The sequence below is a fragment of the Vitis riparia genome, chromosome 6 (assembly GCF_004353265.1).
Source record: "Vitis riparia cultivar Riparia Gloire de Montpellier isolate 1030 chromosome 6, EGFV_Vit.rip_1.0, whole genome shotgun sequence".
Taxonomy (NCBI): domain Eukaryota; kingdom Viridiplantae; phylum Streptophyta; class Magnoliopsida; order Vitales; family Vitaceae; genus Vitis; species Vitis riparia.
In genome coordinates, this window is record NC_048436.1 from 22732874 (window position 1) to 22751286 (window position 18413).

Genomic DNA, 18413 nt, shown 5'->3' on the forward strand with positions numbered 1-18413 from the left:
GACTGTTTGGAGGATGATCTGGGAAGCAGATGTAGAGTTGTTCATCTTCCATGTGTAGAGTCATTTTATTACCTGAATATTCTTGTTTTAGAGGGACTTGTTGTGGAGCATTTTCACCATGAGGTAAAAGGGCAAGATGAGCAATTGTATTCTTGCCTCCATTTTCTTTACAGCCAGAAGGGAGAAAAAGGAAGGAGGGTTAGAATTGCTGTCAGTAGAGCTTAAGAATTCTATTTCCTTTATCAACTCGTAACCACTTGAGCATCTCAATTTAGCATCCTACATTTACCTTTTTCATTACACTTCAATCTACTGTTATTAGTTTTCAAGTATTATTTTGTTTATGAGATCAATTCTTTTGACTTGAGAAAGGAAGGATTCAGGAATCAGACTGGAATTTTAGAACCTAGCTGAGAGAGATGATCTTTCACATGCTCAGCCCTCTCTGAATGAAAATTTCATTTTCATGTATTGTTAGTATTTTAGTTCCTATTACTGTGTAGTGTTACTATACGATATTTTGAAAACTCATTGATTAAACTTGACTCAGAGTTTATGTCCATTAGTCAATGTTAACCACTTTTCAAGGAATTCAGGTTAATATACGTGACTGCTTCACAGATATTACTTCTCTAGTTTTTAAGGTTTTTGCCATTTTAGACTACCTTTTTGAGGAAAAGCCTTGTGTTTTAGGATCCACTCCACTCTTTTGATCATGAAAAGCAGTACAATTGCAAAATGAACTAAATTATCAAACATGTGCTAGGAGTAATCATAAACTCTATTGAAATTAAGTAGCAAAGTGCCTTGTTTGAGCAATATCTGTTATTTATATCTTGACACTACAAAGATGCCTACAACATTATGCTTTATTAGTTAAAACTAAATTTATTCTTAATGGCGGCATAATATCCAATTCATAGTTCACAGTAATTGATTTTGATTGCTGGCAGAAGTTTTCAGTGAAACAAAGCAACCTAGGGTTTATTGGTATTCTCTTTATTGATAATTGAGCTGCAGGGGTGATGCTGCTGCTGCTGCTTTCTTTATAGCCTTGAAGCCCTATGCTTGTAATTAGTCAGAGGTTCTCCATTTTCCAACGTCTTTTGGTGCTAGGGGTACATCATGGTGATAAGCTTCCAAGTGCACTATGTTGTGGTTCATCTTTTTATCACTTTGATATTCTTCAAACAAGGTCGGACAGCTATTCTTTGAAAAGTTAGGAAAATGGTTCATTTGTGTTTCTTCAGCACACAGACCTGGCAATTCTGTGAACTTAGGGTGCAAAGCATCCTGGTATCTATCTGGAATTTTGAAGACTAGTCGAGAGGGCTGGTCTCTTGCACCTTTACCTCCCTCTAGGCTGGGATTCTCTCTTCCCAGTGTTCGGTGGACTCCCTTGAAAATTGCATGCGAGTATTTCTCCTGGCTTTCCACCTGTACTTGTAAGTGTTGCTGCACCTTTTTGAAGTTCAATACAAGACCTTGTCAGAAAGTACATGTTAATCTTCAAACAACTTATAATTTGGAGGAATAATATGACTGTTGCTTTGTAACAAGTGCTCACCATGGAATGGGGTTCCTCCTCTTCAGGGAACTGAAATTTAATTATCATATTTGATAACATGTTGTCACTACTCGTAAGGGAAAAAAAAAAAAGGAAATAGAGGGTGTTTGGTAAATCAACTTAAAGATTTAATAACTTAATTTTTAATATCACAATTTAAAGTAAAAAATAACTATAAATATTAAGTTAAATAACTAACTTATTTTTAATTTCAAATATATTTTGCTTTATTTGTTCATGTTAAGTGAGAGTATATTTTACAACGCATCTTTTATATTTATGCATCGATAATACTTTAAATATTAAATATGGGTGTTTAACAAATTATTGCTTAAGATTAGTGAAAGTATAAATATTAGTTAAAATTCATTAGGGTAAAATATATCGATTTAATGATTTAAAATAAATTTTAAGGAAATTTTACCAAATAACCTTAATACTTAAAGTAAAAATTGAGTAATGAGTTTTAAGTTAACAATTTAAGAACAATTTAACTTAAAGGTATTATTAAGTAATATAAGAGCCTGCTTCATGATGTCTTACTGAATATATACAGGTATGCCTTCTTTGGTTTGTTCAGATGTGGGTGGCATTTGTTAAAATATAAGAGCCTGGATCTTAGGCTCAATAACTACTATGAGATGCTTGTTTCTTTCCCAATAATAATAATTTAAACTTCTCCTGAAATGGTGTCAAATGTAATGAGCTCTGATTTCTATAGAATTTACAGTAGTATTGTCAGTCAACTGAAAGCAACTGAAACTATGTAACATAAACACTTCTAATTTCTAAAGAAGATCTGTGTCTGAAATCCATGGAAACGTGTTGGACTGATCCCAAATTAAATACTTCTTTTGTCATTCAAAACACATTTTAATGTAAAAAGAATATAGTTCTAATGATTTTAAAACAAGAGAGGAGTAATAATTGCAGCATGTTTGTGTGTTCTGATGAGTGTTGTTTTCAAAGTTATGCTATAAAAATTTAGATAAGCTAGTAGAACTTATATATTTGTGGCACCCATACACAAATTGAGTGTCTATCTCCTAGCTTTTCAGGAGATGTAATATTGGGTCATTCAATGTTCCATGTCAACTGTCTGCTATTTAGCTGAAAAACATATACATCATCAAATATGGGATATGGTAAATATCAAAGATGTTAGAAATCTAGAATTAAAATTGTGGAGTACCTCAAGCTGTTCATGGGATCTTCTCGGCACTTCAATTAGCATTTGCAGTGCTGTACTCTTCTGTAAGCTTCTATATTGTAACATAGATTGTTGGTATACAATAGATATGGTAGAAGTATTTAGACACTGAATGAAAACTGTAGTGAATATAAAAAGTTTCCATTCTCTCACTTATTTGTGTGGGAACCTAGGGGTATTTTGTAGATACTCTCTCCATTGGCTTCAAACCTCGTGTCTCCAGTCACTGCAGCAATACCATCTAATATTATTCCTTGGTACTTCAGAAAAATTATACTCCTTTCAGCATGCAAAATTGCAAATTTACTACGTTTAATAAATTGATCTTAAAAGTGATAAAAGAACTTTATGAACTTGTTATGTTACCATTCCTTGTGTTCTCAGTACTAGCTTGTCCAAGGAAATGCTCACTCATTCTGTACTTCTGAGAGCAAACGAGGGTTTAGTTTATGTGATATATAATCTGAGAAATCTTAAGTGAAACAGAGAGTCTGTGATAACGTACCTGAAGATGGCTTTTTATGTGGTTTAGGGTAATTCCCTGAATCCCCATTTGCTTCATGATTGTTTTTGGAGTAGCTTCTGCAACATAAAAATTCTCAAGTTAGCTGAAGTTTTTAGTCTGGGGTCATCATTGTGTACACTTACTATATGCTCCTCCAAGCTGATTGACTGCTTCCATAAAGCGCTCATGAAGCTCTGGTGTCCATTTGAGCCTAGGCTTACTGTCAGCTAAGAGAACCGGTCCTGTATTTCCTTGGTTATGCCTCCTATTCTGGTTCATCTCCCTTCTCGAGTGTTTGACATTCATTAAGAAGTGGAGAAATTTTTTATGAGATTATCACATGTTGGAAATGAGTTCATGTTTATTACTACAATCATAACCATGAAAGATCAATTCTCATAGCTTGGCCAATCTATGCCTTACCTTGTTTTCTTCTGGGCCCCAGTACACTACTTCACGAATTCTGGGGTCTTGTTGTGCTAGGTCGAATGGACCAAGATCCACTGCTCCTCACCTGGTTAACTTTCAAATGCTTCACTTTCTCTTCATCACAGCCCCTCACCTTATATAGAAAAAAAAAATGTAGGGACTGCAACCTAGAGTTACTTTCGGTATAGGCCAAAAGAAGGCCCCATGAAGTCCAATCTTCTAAAGAAAAAGCATTTTACATTCCTACTTTGGGTTACCTGTGGAATGTGGTCCCTGTTTCCATGTTAATAAATAACTTCCCCACCAGTATTTTCTGCACTTACTTTTGGCATGCTTCACATCCTTTGGAATGGATCAACCTGAGCCTCATATCCCTTATTCCCTTTAGTGAAAGCAGGGACCTAATACTCTGAACAGGATGGAATTTTTGGACATGCAGGGGGGGGATACGTGGTCTGTCATGTGTGGAAACCTTTCCATTCCCGAGATTGTTTAAATTGTAATTTCTATAGGCCCATCTAGAGATTGGGTTTTTGGATTTTCATTTATGATGCTTTAGAATTCCAGACTTACCAACCACTCTGATGAGGAAAATTAGCCTAGACCATCAGAACACAAAATTTTTGCTGTCTGTGTTAAACTGTCACTTGCCCCAAATGCTTTTGTTTAGAAAATTAACATATACAAACAGTAGGGAACAAGGAGATGGGTTGAACTCAAGACCTTTAGACTATGTTTGGTTCCTAAAAAGTTTGAAAGAAGATGTGAGGGAAAGAAAATAGAATGAAAGAAAAAGTGAAGAAAAATTAAAAAAAAAAAGGTTTTAAAATCAATCAATTATTTTTATATATTGATTCAAATTCTTTTTAACTTATTTAGCTCTTCTATAGAAAGATTGAATAATTTAAAAAATATAAGTTTCTTAATAATTTAAATTATATTTAACTTTTATTCATATGTTTCATAGTAAAGTCAAACACGAGAAAATCATTTTCCTTTACATTATTTTTTTCTTTCCTTGGTACTTTCTAGGAATCAAACATAACTGTGAAAGGAGCTATCTTATCATGTCAAAAAATCACTTGCCTCAAAGGCTTCAGTTGTTGGTAGGGAATGGAACAACAATGTATACAAGTTCAGTGTTTTTACAACCTTGGAGGAAATAAGAAGAATTTTGAGGCTTGAGTTAACAGTCCAAAAGTAGTGGGCAGTGATCAACTAATGCAAGAAAAGACATATCATAAGATACCACCTTTATTTCAAAGTGTCCTATTGTTAAGTTTGCATGTGTCTGTAGTACCACACGTTACTTGTTTGTATATTTCCTCTTCAATGCAAAGACATCCTACAAAACTAATTTTCCAAGTACTGACCTGATAACAGCATTCCAAGATATCCTTGAACTTATTTTTAGGTATCGCCAACAATGGATTAAGTTTCTAAAATGTTTATAGATCTCTAAAACTACTCATTGCACTTGACTTATCATCGAACTGATTTTATGATTGCATCATGCTTGTTTGTGACTGTTTTCTTGTTTTTTTTCTTCTTTTTTTTCAGGATTCTGTTTGTTCTAAAATATCAATTTAGTTCAAGGTGCCCATATATTTCTTTTCACTTTCTGCTCATGTAATGCTTCACTTATGTTTCTGCTTTTGTATTTATACGTTTAGATGTCAATCGAAAATCAATGCAGAAAGTGAATGAACAGATCAGTTAGAACAGTGTAACACCTTTGTGCTCCTGCTAGTTTGGCTGAGAACCAGGGCTTACAGTATATATGCACTACTTCTCAACATATTCTTTGCACTGAAGTTATGTAACGTAAACCCACAGAAATTTCAATTACTCAGTTTATATCTTTGTTACTTAATGAATCTGTTGACACATCAAAATATCTACTGACACAAAATTGATATTCTTGGGGCCTCTGATATTATCAATATCTGTTGATAGTCTGAAGCAATGATTATTTATCATTATTGGTTTATCAGGTGAAATCCAACATCAAAGTGCACAATAGAATAAAGAAAAGTTATTCTTTTTCAAAGAAAGAGGACTTGTTATCGGGTAAAATCCTTTTCAAATGCATTCATTTATTAGCTGTATTGCCTCTTGTTCATTCATCCTAACAGCTTCATGTGCAATAGGGTGAGTGTTTTTTAAATTGCCTAGCTATCTTTACCATAGAGCATACCTTGTCTTACTACTACTTTGAAATTGAGAGGTATCTGCAGTCATACATGCAACACACACTTGCCATGCACTTCTCTACTTCATTATCCTTAGAAACCCTGCATACCTTATCATCATCTTCGTGCAGATTTTTTGCAATCTTTGCAATCTGGAAGTCAGTGTATCCAAGAGTGAGATCACAGAAAGTTCTAAAAATGACATGAAAATGAATCTATAGGTTGGTGCTTGGTATAAGGTAAGTACATAAATATGTTTAATCCTGTTTTAGGAGTTGCCTCTGTGCATCTGAATATACTTTTGCTGCTGACTGAACTCAATGCAAAAGAAGTAATTTCCCTTCACATATTCTTTTAATAGGGTTTTACTTCTAAATGCCATTTGCTGAGTACAGATTATCTCCTAGGTGCATGCGACACCTCATTTCCCTTCCTGTCTTCTTGAGATGGAGGTGGGACAGGTTTCACAATCTGATATATTCTTAGAATATATAATGTACGGTTACTTTTTGAATGAATATATCTCGGAGTCTTATTCTACTTTGCCTTCCATTCTCAGCAACTCCATCTGGTTTGAATTATTCCTTAAAGTTTGGTATAGTTTCAAGATTTGATCCGATGTGGCTTTTCTCTATTCAATCAGTTTGCATTCCCAATTGCCCCACTCTTTAAAGAAGGAACCTTATTCTGTTATCAAAGACAGAATACTATATGTGAACCAAAATGAAGGAGCGCCCTGCCCTTCAAAAAATCAAGCGACTGCTCACAGCCACATAGCAAGTTCATTAAGCTATGCATAATATCTGAGAATGTGATAAATATGGAGGTTGCATGTTGATGATGGCATGCTAGCCGTGTTATTTTCAGGGAACCATGTTTTAAACGTGCAATTTGGATGTTTATTGGAGACAAGAACTGATTGACGTAAAAGCAATACATACTGATGACTTCCAATATAAGTCTCTTTCTCCTCTGTAGGACCACTGCTAATGCATCCAAACAAACCAAAGTAAAAGCAACTCACACTGATGGCTGTCAATGTGCAAGTCTCTTTCTCTCCTGTAGAGGACCACTGCAAATGCATCCTCTGCCACAAATGGTTTGGGAGGGACATTCTCTTGAAGCTTGGTGAGGGGATGAGTTCGAGTGATGCCGGGCGACCAGTGCCATTCTCTTCAATCCCTATATTTTTGAGATGAAAGATGAGCTTTCACCTTCCTAATTCATTCCTCCTATTTTTGTCCTCGTTATTGCAGTAATGTGAATCCTTTCAAGAAGCATCTAGGGCCCATGTGGTTTCATTTCTTTATTGGTCCAACTATTCTCCCTTCCTTTTTGTTTGAGCAGTCACCTTCACTATCACTATCCTCTTTCAGTATTTATTTTCTGAGTTGCTGGATTTTTCATTTGGCCTTCCATGTTGATCCTTTCAAAATTTCCTTATCATGATGATAACATCTCATAAAACTATTCTTCTTGCTTTTTGTAGCTTGTGAAATGAGAACTCTTTTCCCCACATACTTTCAAGGAGATCAAAACCTGTGACTAGGGTTACATTTTCTGGGATCATAGGTGAGCTATATTGACTTAAATATTGCTATTGTTACTCCTTCCAACTTGTTTTGAGTGTAAATTTTAGGGCGTGTTTGGAAACTATTCTTAAAAATAATTTTTTATTCTAAATTTTAAAAATAGAAAACAATTTTCTATTCTTCATTGCTTAAATAATTTTGAGTTTTTTTTTTTTTTAAAAAAAAAGGGGCATGTTTTGCAAGCTTTTTCGAAGATGTTGGACAAACCCTTAATTTCCTTTTGAAGTTTTTATAGAGAGTTTGAAAAGATAAATTAAGTACAAAGGCCTAACTCATAGCTACACTTTCATGTGTGAAATGTGTGATATATTACATTGAATAGGGAATAAGTTATTGACACGTATATTTATAAGTTTCTTTTAAGCATATAGACGTGTTTTAAAGTTATGAAGGTCTATTAGGTTCAAAGCGAATAATATTTACATAAAAGAGAACGGATAGTTATAAATAGTATTGAACTAATCCTCGGTTTTAGTGTAGACTTTTGTTTGTTTTGCCCCTAGTGATTTTGGGCGTTGAAGTACCAGCCATATAAGGTTGTAAACTTAAGGCTAAGTTTTGAGGCCGCCCATGTGTAAGACGGTAGAGAAATGCGGTATTATATTGGAGGCCATGTTGTGAGCAAAGAACAAACAAATGTGGTACTTTTAGCGGCATGTGGTCACATTCTTTGCAGGTAAAAGTTTGTCTTTTACTGATGCCCACTTCACATGGCCACAAGTGAAAGGTTATTTTGGTAAGGACAAGACAATATAAAATGGCTTAAACCGAATCTTTTACTTTTACAACCCACTACCAGATATAATTTTTTTCCATAACAAAAAGATTGTTTCTTTTTTTGGATAAAGAATTTAGCATCCCGTAAAAGTAAGTGAATAAGAAAAATAGCGAATAAAATAAATTTGTATTTGAAATAGTGCAGTTATAATCCATCATAGTTTTGTTTTTACAAAAAAGTACACATCTCATATGATATGATCGCTAATTTAGTTTTAATCAAGGGCAAGGTAATTGTTGTATGTTCTTATTTTTAAACTAAGATTTGGTTAATTTAAGTTTTGATAATAAAAAATTCAAATGTTTTAGGTAAAATGATTTTCGAAGTGATAATTATAAAAATAAATCAAGTTAAAGGAAAATAAAAAAGAAGAAGAAGAGAACTTCAAATAGAAGACAGTAAAAACCTTTATCCTGTAAGGTTGTTACTGTACTAGGTTTAGATTGCATTATATATATTTATATATTTCAAGTACCTAAAATCATCCAAGTACTTAAATTGGTTTCTTTTATAAATTGGATGAAGAATCCTTATAAACGAAAACCATCTTTGTTTAGTTCAATTTATAGTTAAAAAGGTTTTCAAAATGACAAGGAGTTCATCTAGTTGGATTTTCTTAAGGATTTTATGCAAAAGTTGCAAAAACTAATGAATTCATTTATACATCTTTAAATGATTTTTATAAAAAAAAAAAATGAGATTGATTGTTTCAAGGATAAAAACTTATGTTTTGACATGTATTTCATTATTAAAAAAGGTTTTTCAATCTTAAGTTTTCATATTGCAACAATCCAATTCATTAAAGGTCATTCATGCATCATTTTTTTTACAAGTTTTCATTTCTCACATTTTTTGTAAGTTTAACTAGAGTTTAACCAAGGCAACTCAATTGGTTACTATTCATCCGACTCAAATAATTACTGTTCACTCAATTGGTTGAGATTGTTCATTCAATCGGTCAAGGACCAATCGAGCTCCTATGACCTAACAATTGCTTTCTATACGTTCTGCTACCTAATGGCTAGTAGCTAGTTCAATCGATTGGTCAATCAAACAATTCAAATTATGCCTAATGGTTAGTTTTTGAGTTTCCAACTCTTAAAAAAAAAAAAAAAAAAAAAAAAAAAAAAAATCTTCAAACTTCATTGTTTTATAAGTTTAACATTCCAAAATTTTTCTAAAATATATTTGAACTTTGGAGAAGTGCTTTTTGAGTGCACTTTATTTCAAAATTTGCATATCATTTGTGCATCATTCAATCCTAGTTTATCTTATATCATTTGACCCTAAATTTTGTACTAGGATTTTGTGAGAATATTTCCTATTATTTATTGTAGACCTTTGAGAAGGAAAAATCTAAATGTAAGGTATCAAATAAGAATTTTCAAGTGTGGGGTATCACTTAAGGGATTATTCAAGAGTGAAGTATCTCTTGAAGATTGTAAAGAGTGTTTGGAACTATAAGTTTAAAAGAGTTTATTGGAACTATAATCTAATTGTAAAGCTTGGAGGTTTGGGTTGAAATTCTTAGTATGGTGGTTTTAAGTTTGGATTGAAGATAGTGAAATGTGAATGTAAGTTGGTTGTGTTGAACCACTATAAAATCTTGTATTTACATTTTTTCTTCTCAACTTTCTTTATTTTATATGTAATTATTTTTTCATTATACTTATTATATATTTGTATATAATTGTCTTTTACATTCATCTAGTTTAAATTTGTAAAAAGATATTATCACTCGATTCATCCTCTCTGGGGTGACGACCTTAAGTTAATATGACTAATATCCTAACACTTATAATAGTGGATTGAAAAGTGAACTTGCGATAACTTTGTTGGGTATGCTAAGAAATGAAAATTCTATCAATTTGCATTTATTTTCAATCTTGAAGTACATAAATGGTAATTGTACATGATAATTTGATATTTTTGAAGAACTACACTTTGAAGTTTGGTCTTTCACTTTTAAAAACTTCTTTTCATTGAGCTTTAGGAAAAGCTTGACTTTGGTTGCACCTAATAGCTAGAATGAGGCCAAATATTTTGCTTTTAGAGTTGGCTAGGTAGAATGGCCTCAAGCAAATATTAACTTCTGCCGACAATTAACACACTGTCGCAACCAATGGTTATGCTATCAATAGTGACCGATTAATTGATTGCAAGTAAGAACTTGATTTTCAATGGAAACAATTGCTTAGTCTGCTAGTAAAAGTACTAACTTTTTAAGCTATATCTGATTCCTACAAAGTTTGAGGGAAAATGCGAGGAAAAGAAATTAAAGAGTAAATATCGAAGAAAAAAAAAGTGATGAAAAATTAAAATATAGATTTAAAATCAATAAATTATTTTTATACCTTATTTCAAAATCATTTCACTTATTTAATTCTTTTATATAAAGATTAAATAATTTAAAAATATATTAGTTTCTTATTAATTTTAATTATATTTGATTTTCTTTCATATTTTTTTATAATAAAACAAAATATGAGAAAATAATTTTCCTTTAACATTTTTTTTTCTTTCCTTAGTACTTTCCCAAACACCAAATATAATTATAGTCTAAGGTCATGAATTAGGGCCATTTTTGGTGTCAACTCTTATATAAATATCAAGAAAAATGTTGTATTTCATCAGCGAGTACTACATTGTGAGCAAAAGTTGAACTTTTGGTTGTAACCACATCAATGTTTGTTCCCACTAATGGTACTTTTGGTGGCACTTAGTTGCATGGTTGCAAATAAAAGTCCATCTTTTGGTGACAATCACTTCAAGTGGACGCAAATGAAAGCCTACTTTGGTGGTGAATTGACCTAGACCATATCTTTTACTTTTAAAGGCAACACATGGCTTGCAATAACTAGTGTTTGACCTCTTTCAAACTTATACATGAAGTTAAAAAGAGAAGTCCATAAATTCATTCAAAATAATACAAAATATAAATCAATATATAATATAAAGAAAAACACACTTTTCTTGCTTTATAATGGGATCCCCGATTCGATAATGAAAGGGTTGTTTCTTTCTTTGGGAAGGGAATTTAGTATCTAGCACAATCAAGTGCATTAGAAAAGGACTTATCATGAGTACATGTCTTGAACAAAATCAATTTGCATTAGTTGTGTGAAATTATTATGGTTATAATCCATTGTGGTTTAGTTTTTATACAAGAGTACATGTCTCATTTGATTTTATTACTTATCATGGATTTACTTGTGTTTTCATAATGGAGTTTACTTGAGGATATAAAAGACTTATTGTCAAATAAACTTTTGACAACTTTTTTAAATGTTCAAGGAAATAAAAGATGATTCTATAAATTTGTATTCATTTTCAATCCTAAAGGTCGACACATGATACTTATATGCCTTTGTTTGATAATTTTGAGGAATCCTTTAAAGTTTGATTCTTACTTTTTAAAGCTTCTTTTAATTTGACTTTAAGATTCTTTTTTTTTTTTTTCCTTTTTTTTTTCCCTAACTTTTTATCTATATTTATAGGTGAAATTGAGATGGTCAATTTAACATCCAAATTTTAATCTTATTGATTTAGAATCTTTGACTTCTTGATTTTATTTATATATAATTTGATTATATTTTAAGACTCAAATTAGAAAATTATCACTTTGTGGACCCACATTCTATATAATTCACTTTTGTTTTTGTTGGCTTATAACCATTGAGAAAGTCAAGACCTTGAATTATTTGACTTGATGACACCTAAATTTTAATGTCCACAAGCCCATCCCTTTTAATATGGGATATCCTCGACAACTTCATAACATTGGACATGGGAGGGTGTAACTTTGTAGGATATAACATTTGCTATGAGAATAAGTTCATCTTCGTTTATTCAAACAAATGTCTTTTTATTTTAATTTTATATATTTTCAAATAATTTGTTTAATATGAAATATATATATATAGTACAAAGAAAATATGTGGAGCTCTTCTTAAAAAGCACATATTTCATGCTTACAATGGGATTTGGAGTTTTTGTTTTATTTTTTTGGAAAATGATTTAGCATTATGCAAAAGCAAGTGAATAAGAAAAATAATAAATAAAATCAATTTGCACTAGTTTTATATAATATATATATATATATATATATATATATATATATATAGTATGACTATAATCCAATGTGGTTTCATTTTCATAAAAGAGTATAGACATATACTCTTTTTCTAAAGTATGCTTTTTCATGTTTCTTGATGGGATTTTTTGTTCCAAAACTAAAGGGTCTTTTCTTTTTTTGGGAAAAATAATTTAGCATCCCACAAAAGCAAGTTGTACTCTTATGATGTCCAAACAAGTTATACTCTTGTGAAAGCCAAGCAAGTTGTACTCCTATGATACCCAAGCAAGTTACAATACTCTTATGATACCCAAACAAGTTATAGTACTCTACTTCCATGTTTTCCCACTCTTTGTATCTATACCTTAACCACGAGCCTCCTTCCTCCATCGAGTATCTTTCGTTATTCCTTACATCTCTATTCACCTCATATACCCTTTACAAGTCCATCTCCATCTCATAACTTTTTTCTTTTATGACCTAGAATATTTATAGATATATTTTCAACAATCTTCCTTATTTAATAAGGAAATCTAATATTACATATGTATATTAACTTAAGAAATATTCTACATAATATTATTTACAAAAAAGGAATCTCTACTAATTAGGAATTTGGGACACTTCCCAATACCAAGCAAGTTACACTTTTATGATATCTTTGAATAATACTTTAAAGTCTAATGTTTGCTTTTTTTACTTTTTAGAAATTCAACTTTATAGTCTTCTTTTATTATTTTCTTTTGAGCTTTGTACTAAAGAAACATCTATATTTTCAATTGAAATTAGGTCATTAATTTAACATCTAAATTTTGATCTCCCATATCTTTATATAGATGGTCCTAAATCTAAGCTTTTTAGCTTTGTACTAAAAAATACCTATATTTTCAATTGGAATTGGGTTATTAATTTAACATCCAAATTTTGATCTCCCATATTTGTATATAGATGGTCCTAAATCTAAGCTGTATAATAATAATAATAATAATGATTTTTCGTTTCATATCCATCAAATGGATTGATGTTAGAAATGGTAATTGGTTATGTTCAGTTATATTTGACATAATAATTGCTATAAATGTACTAAATCTCTAAATAACATGTTTGATAATTATGTTAGGATAATCTAATATAATTAGTCCAAGGCTTTTCCCTAAGTTTTCAATTAAATTTTGATGATAATAAAGCAAATGATTACTATCTAATCTTTTTCCTCAAGTGAATGCAAGTGTTAAAATTCAAAGTACAATCATTTATGATTTTAAAGAAAAAAAGGAAGAGTTCAATGGTGAAAAGTTGAAGAAGCTTGAAGGAAGATTATTTTTAACATATATCTTTAGACCTAAGTGTGATTAGAGTGGTAGTCTTATGCAAATTAATTATCAAAGCACTTGGACAAAAATCCTCTCAAAGATAGGTATTTTCACTTTATGTTAAATTAGTGTGTTTCATCAAAAGAAAATGTGATACCCTTTTAAACTCTTACAAACATCAACAAGGCTTTCAATATTACAATAAAAAATAACATACAAGTTAAGGTTGTTTGGGACCCCTAAAGGGCCACCATTTGGAAGTTAGTTGTATGGGTGGTCAACCTTGCAAATGGTCGATTCGTGGGTTAGCTTTCCTCCAAAACGACCATTTTGCTCAACCACTCAATTTGTTTGACTTATAATGATCACATGCAAAACGTATTTATTACTAATGATTAGCTAGTTAGGTGGTCAACTAGCTGGTCAACCTGCTAAGTGGGAATTACTATCTAACCAATAGTTCTTTCACATTTTTATTTTATTTTATATTGAAGACTTTTAAACCTTATTTATAACACTTGTAGCTCTTGAAAATCACTTTTATCAATCATTGTGAGCTTTAAACCACTTCCAATTCAACCATCATTTTCTTATATGTCACTTAGATTTGCTAATTTACTTCAAATTTGTAAGCAATGGCAATAGGGCAATTTTTTTGGGTACTCGCTATTATGATAAGATTAAGGACGTCCGTTTTCTAAGATCCTAGGGCTTCTAGATCTAACTATAGAAAAAATAAATATATTTTTAATAAACTCTTAGATATAGGTGCTAAAAATCATACATTTGTTTCACAGATCTCGAAAACCAAGCTTGTCTTCCACATGATGGCATTACTTGGCATAAGTGCAAAGTGGCTGTGCAACATTGAAAATGAGAGAAAAGGGAGAGGTTAGGGTTCATTTTCTTGAAGATGGGAGAAAACAAGGTTTTTAATCCTAAACTCTAAGTGAGTTTACATATAGAATCCCTTGTGGGCTTAAGTGATATAAACCTATTGTAGGCTTAACCACTAAATATAGCCTACAAGTTCTTAATTAATTAATTAGTCCTAATAAACTCAAATTAATTAATTATCTCAATCCGGAACAAATCTAAATAAATAATCATAAATTCTTATGTGGACTTGTGTTTTTACCAAAACGTTCTTATACACATATATGATTAAATCCAATTTTCCTCAAATGTTTATGTCAACAAAGACTATGAGCTCAAGTAAGGACCATTGAGACCCATAGAAAAATATTTACCTCTTAAAATCCAAGTCTGAAGTTGACTCAACATTCCACTAAAGAAAATTAACTACACTTCAATATCTTATGATATTAAATTAAGATGAAAATTGATTAAATCCAATTTAATCAATTTATCAAGTTTGTGACCTACTATCTATTACATACAAAATCCCTATGAATTGGTGTTTATAATATAATGAAATAGTAACTATGAACCTCTCAAGATTACATTTATAATTTTTGAGTTTTAAATCCTCCTAATTTGTGATCAAACTATCATACTCTAGTCCAAAAATGACATATGTCAAATCTCACTTAAGGAATTACTATAGTCAAATATATTATGACTACAAGTCCTTAAGATCATCCAAAGGGACAAGTTATCTGATTTTCATGAGATATCATGGTGTCTATTTTGAGAATACTTGTTACATGTCATAATCAACAATGACATAATCAGTGAGAAATATATGATCATTTTATGATCTTACTTATAAGTCAAAACCACGAAAGACCTCAACACTAGCTCAATATTCTCTCAAGGTTGAAAGTTCATGCAACAAAATACTTTGGTGAAGTCATGTCTACTCGATAGTCAATGTGTAACCATATATACTAGTGCATAAACCATGAAAAATCTATCTTGATAACCATGACAAGTCATATCTCCAACTAAAAGATACACTACAACATTTGATGGATTGACTAAGTTTATGAATCGACTTTGAATCACTCATCAAACTCGCAAGGAACCCATAACTTGAATGCAAATGATGAAGTCCTGAATGAATGCTCAGATAAGTACAATAATGGATAGAATAGTAGAAACTAATACCATTATATAAATATATTAATGAAATATGATTTTGTTACATCATGTTATGCTTTTAAGGGTTCTATCTCACTACTTGTCTAGTTTCACCCTAATAGAATGTGTTTGAAATTAAAATAAGTGGGTAATGAATGTGGTTGAGTATTTTTTTTTTAAACCTAGATCAAGTTTGAGGTTTTTTTTACCCTATCATGCCTTGTTTATATATATAATTAAATAAAAAATTTATTTTATTTAATTCATTTTCTAATTTTATAACACATATAAAATAAAATAAAATAAAATATTTTTCATATAATAAATTATTAAATATTTATAATATTTATTTATTCTAATTATATTTATTTTTAATATAATTAAAGTTTGAATTTAAAAAAAAAAAAAGGGTAGAATGGGGTGGGCATGGAAAATTTTTATACCCTTCTCACCTCGTTTAATTTCTTTAGGGTTGCAGATGAGAATAAATTTAAATAATCGATGTGGGGTTGAAATGGGTTGACCTATTCTAGACTTGCCAAGTTGCCAGTCTTAGACTCCACAATGCAATGATAATATATTTGTTACATGAGCAATGTAATGTCACACATGGATTGTTTTAATAACTATTAGCTTAAGGTTTTTCCTAATCGAGTTTTGATAATGATAAATGATGTTAATGGTACTAATGATTCAATTAAGTTAATCATTTTAGGTTTTCAAGAAATTAAGACTACTTCAAATCAAATCAATAGATGACCTTGTTCAATGAAGACTTGACACTATTGAATGCCTTTGAAGAATTAGGAACAAATTGTACAATTCATTTTGTTAGTGCAATCGAGAAAATTAAAATCATTCAACACTATTGAATACTTTTGAAGAATTAGGAACTATTGTATAATTCATTTTGTTAGTACAATTGAGAAAATTAAAATCGTTCATGTGCTTAACATCTCAAAATCATTCTTTATGCACTTTCAATTAAATATATTTTTGTAAAAATGGATGATTTCGTATTTTTCAATAAACCCTGGCTTAAACTTTTTTCAAAAGAAAAAATGTTTAAAGGGTTTATTTGTTGCTTTGGAAGCATTCTCTTGGGTGTTTATGGCCTTAATCCAATCTCAATCTTATAAAAATAGTTTAACTTGTCAAGGTAGTGGGAAATTGAATGAGTTGATAAGGCTCCATTGGTCAAGTTGCCATTTTGTACACTTGAAGGTCTAGAAGCTCATTTTAGGTGGTTGAGGTGGAAACCTCAATTGATTAAGGACTAGTCAAACTAAGTGCTCAATTAGTTGAACTCTTAGTCCCTAGTGATCACTTGTCAAGGCATTAAATGCCTAATGACTAGTTAACATGGTTGAATTGATTGCTCGATTGGTCAAACCTAAATTGTTGGTTTTGGGGTTCCTGATCTGTCAAGCTATAAATTGATAGTTTTAAAAGCATTTAAACATATGAGACCTTGAATATTCATTTGCTTACCTATCAAACATTTCATTGAAAGTTCTTAAGTGTATTCATTCTTTCACTTGCTATTTCTCTTTTGCACCATCAAATCAATCATAGTTTCCTTATATTATGAACAATGTTTACTTTAGTAGGATTGGAGTGTTCTTCATTTCTTCTTTTAAATTTATAAAAATGTTGTTTAATTGAGATTTATCATTTGAGAAGATTTGTGAGGATCCCCTAGAACCTTGGAATCCAATTGTAAACTTTGAAGGTTTGGATTGAAGCCTTTGGAGCTAGTAAAACTTTCACTCAATTGGAGTTTGGGGAGAGTAGATGTAAGACAGGGTTTAGGTTGAACAAAATAAAATAGTGTTTGCGTATCTTCTTTCCCTTTTTTTTTTATTTACCTTAATTTGCTTTATATTGCATATTATCTTTGTGCTTTTGTTAATTGCTTTAATTAATTTACTTTAAAAGTTAATAAAATTGATTATCACCTAATTCACCTCTCCTATTGGGTGATTAATTAGGTTGGAATTATCTATCTTTCATAATAACAAGTTATTGGGTTATTTATGATTTCACAATTCTAACTAGTTAGCACTATTTATTGAAATCTTAAATAAGCAAAATACTGTTTAAGTTACAACTTCTAAATTTCCTTTTTTTTTTTTTTTTTTTTGTCTTAATAAGTATACATTTTTTAGGTTGGATTATAAGGTTAACTCCATTAGTTAAATGCATAAAACAAGTTGAACATTTGAATTGGGGCATAATATCTTTGTTAAATAGGTTATAGTAGTTGACATGATTATAATGTGAACAAAATATACTTAATCCAAACCTATTAATTACGAGTGGTGTTAATCAGACAAGAAGCCATCTTCCATTGGGACTCATCACTCCCCCAATGAAGCCCATTTCGAGTTGGGCCCATTGACGGAACCACCATGGGCTTCCTTGATGATGTTGAAACTGGATAGTTTCCCTTGGACTCTTGGTAAGAAGGGTGAATTCTTAATTGTCCCCTATAATAAATGAAAAAAAAAAGGCCATTTAGTTTGCTCCCGTAAGGAAAATGCAAATTTGGAAGTATAAAACTGAAAAATAATTTTCAACTATTAAGTATTAACTAACCTTTAATTATTTAAAAAAAAAAAAAAATCATGGAGTAATTATTGATTTTTTTAGGGTAGAAAATTTTAAATTATTGAATATTTTGTAAAGCAGAGCCCATGGTCTTTTGAT

General features: G+C 30.9%; 1 protein-coding gene and 1 long non-coding RNA gene across 4 annotated transcripts; one reads left to right on the forward strand and one right to left on the reverse strand.

Moving 5' to 3' along the window:
- Positions 1 to 810: 810 nt before the first annotated feature.
- LOC117916001 (myb-related protein 2-like) lies at positions 811 to 3785 on the reverse strand. 3 transcript variants are annotated; one of them, XM_034831794.1, is made up of 7 exons: positions 3706 to 3785; positions 3426 to 3565; positions 3283 to 3359; positions 3144 to 3201; positions 2931 to 3003; positions 2760 to 2826; positions 811 to 1461 (listed from the first exon to the last, which is right to left on the reverse strand). In XM_034831794.1, the coding sequence occupies exons 2-7, from the start codon at positions 3559 to 3561 to the stop codon at positions 1075 to 1077; spliced, it is 798 nt and encodes a 265-aa protein (XP_034687685.1). In that variant the 5' UTR covers positions 3562 to 3565; positions 3706 to 3785; the 3' UTR covers positions 811 to 1074. The 3 variants fall into 3 exon arrangements, with proteins under 3 accessions (XP_034687685.1, XP_034687684.1, XP_034687686.1); XM_034831793.1 differs by having other exon boundaries at positions 2760 to 2829; XM_034831795.1 differs by lacking the exon at positions 811 to 1461 and adding an exon at positions 2034 to 2677 and having other exon boundaries at positions 2760 to 2829.
- Positions 3786 to 5712: 1927 nt separating this feature from the next.
- LOC117916002 lies at positions 5713 to 6443 on the forward strand. Its single transcript, XR_004651493.1, has 2 exons — positions 5713 to 5781; positions 6035 to 6443. It is a non-coding gene; the product is annotated as an uncharacterized LOC117916002 (long non-coding RNA).
- Positions 6444 to 18413: the final 11970 nt, after the last annotated feature.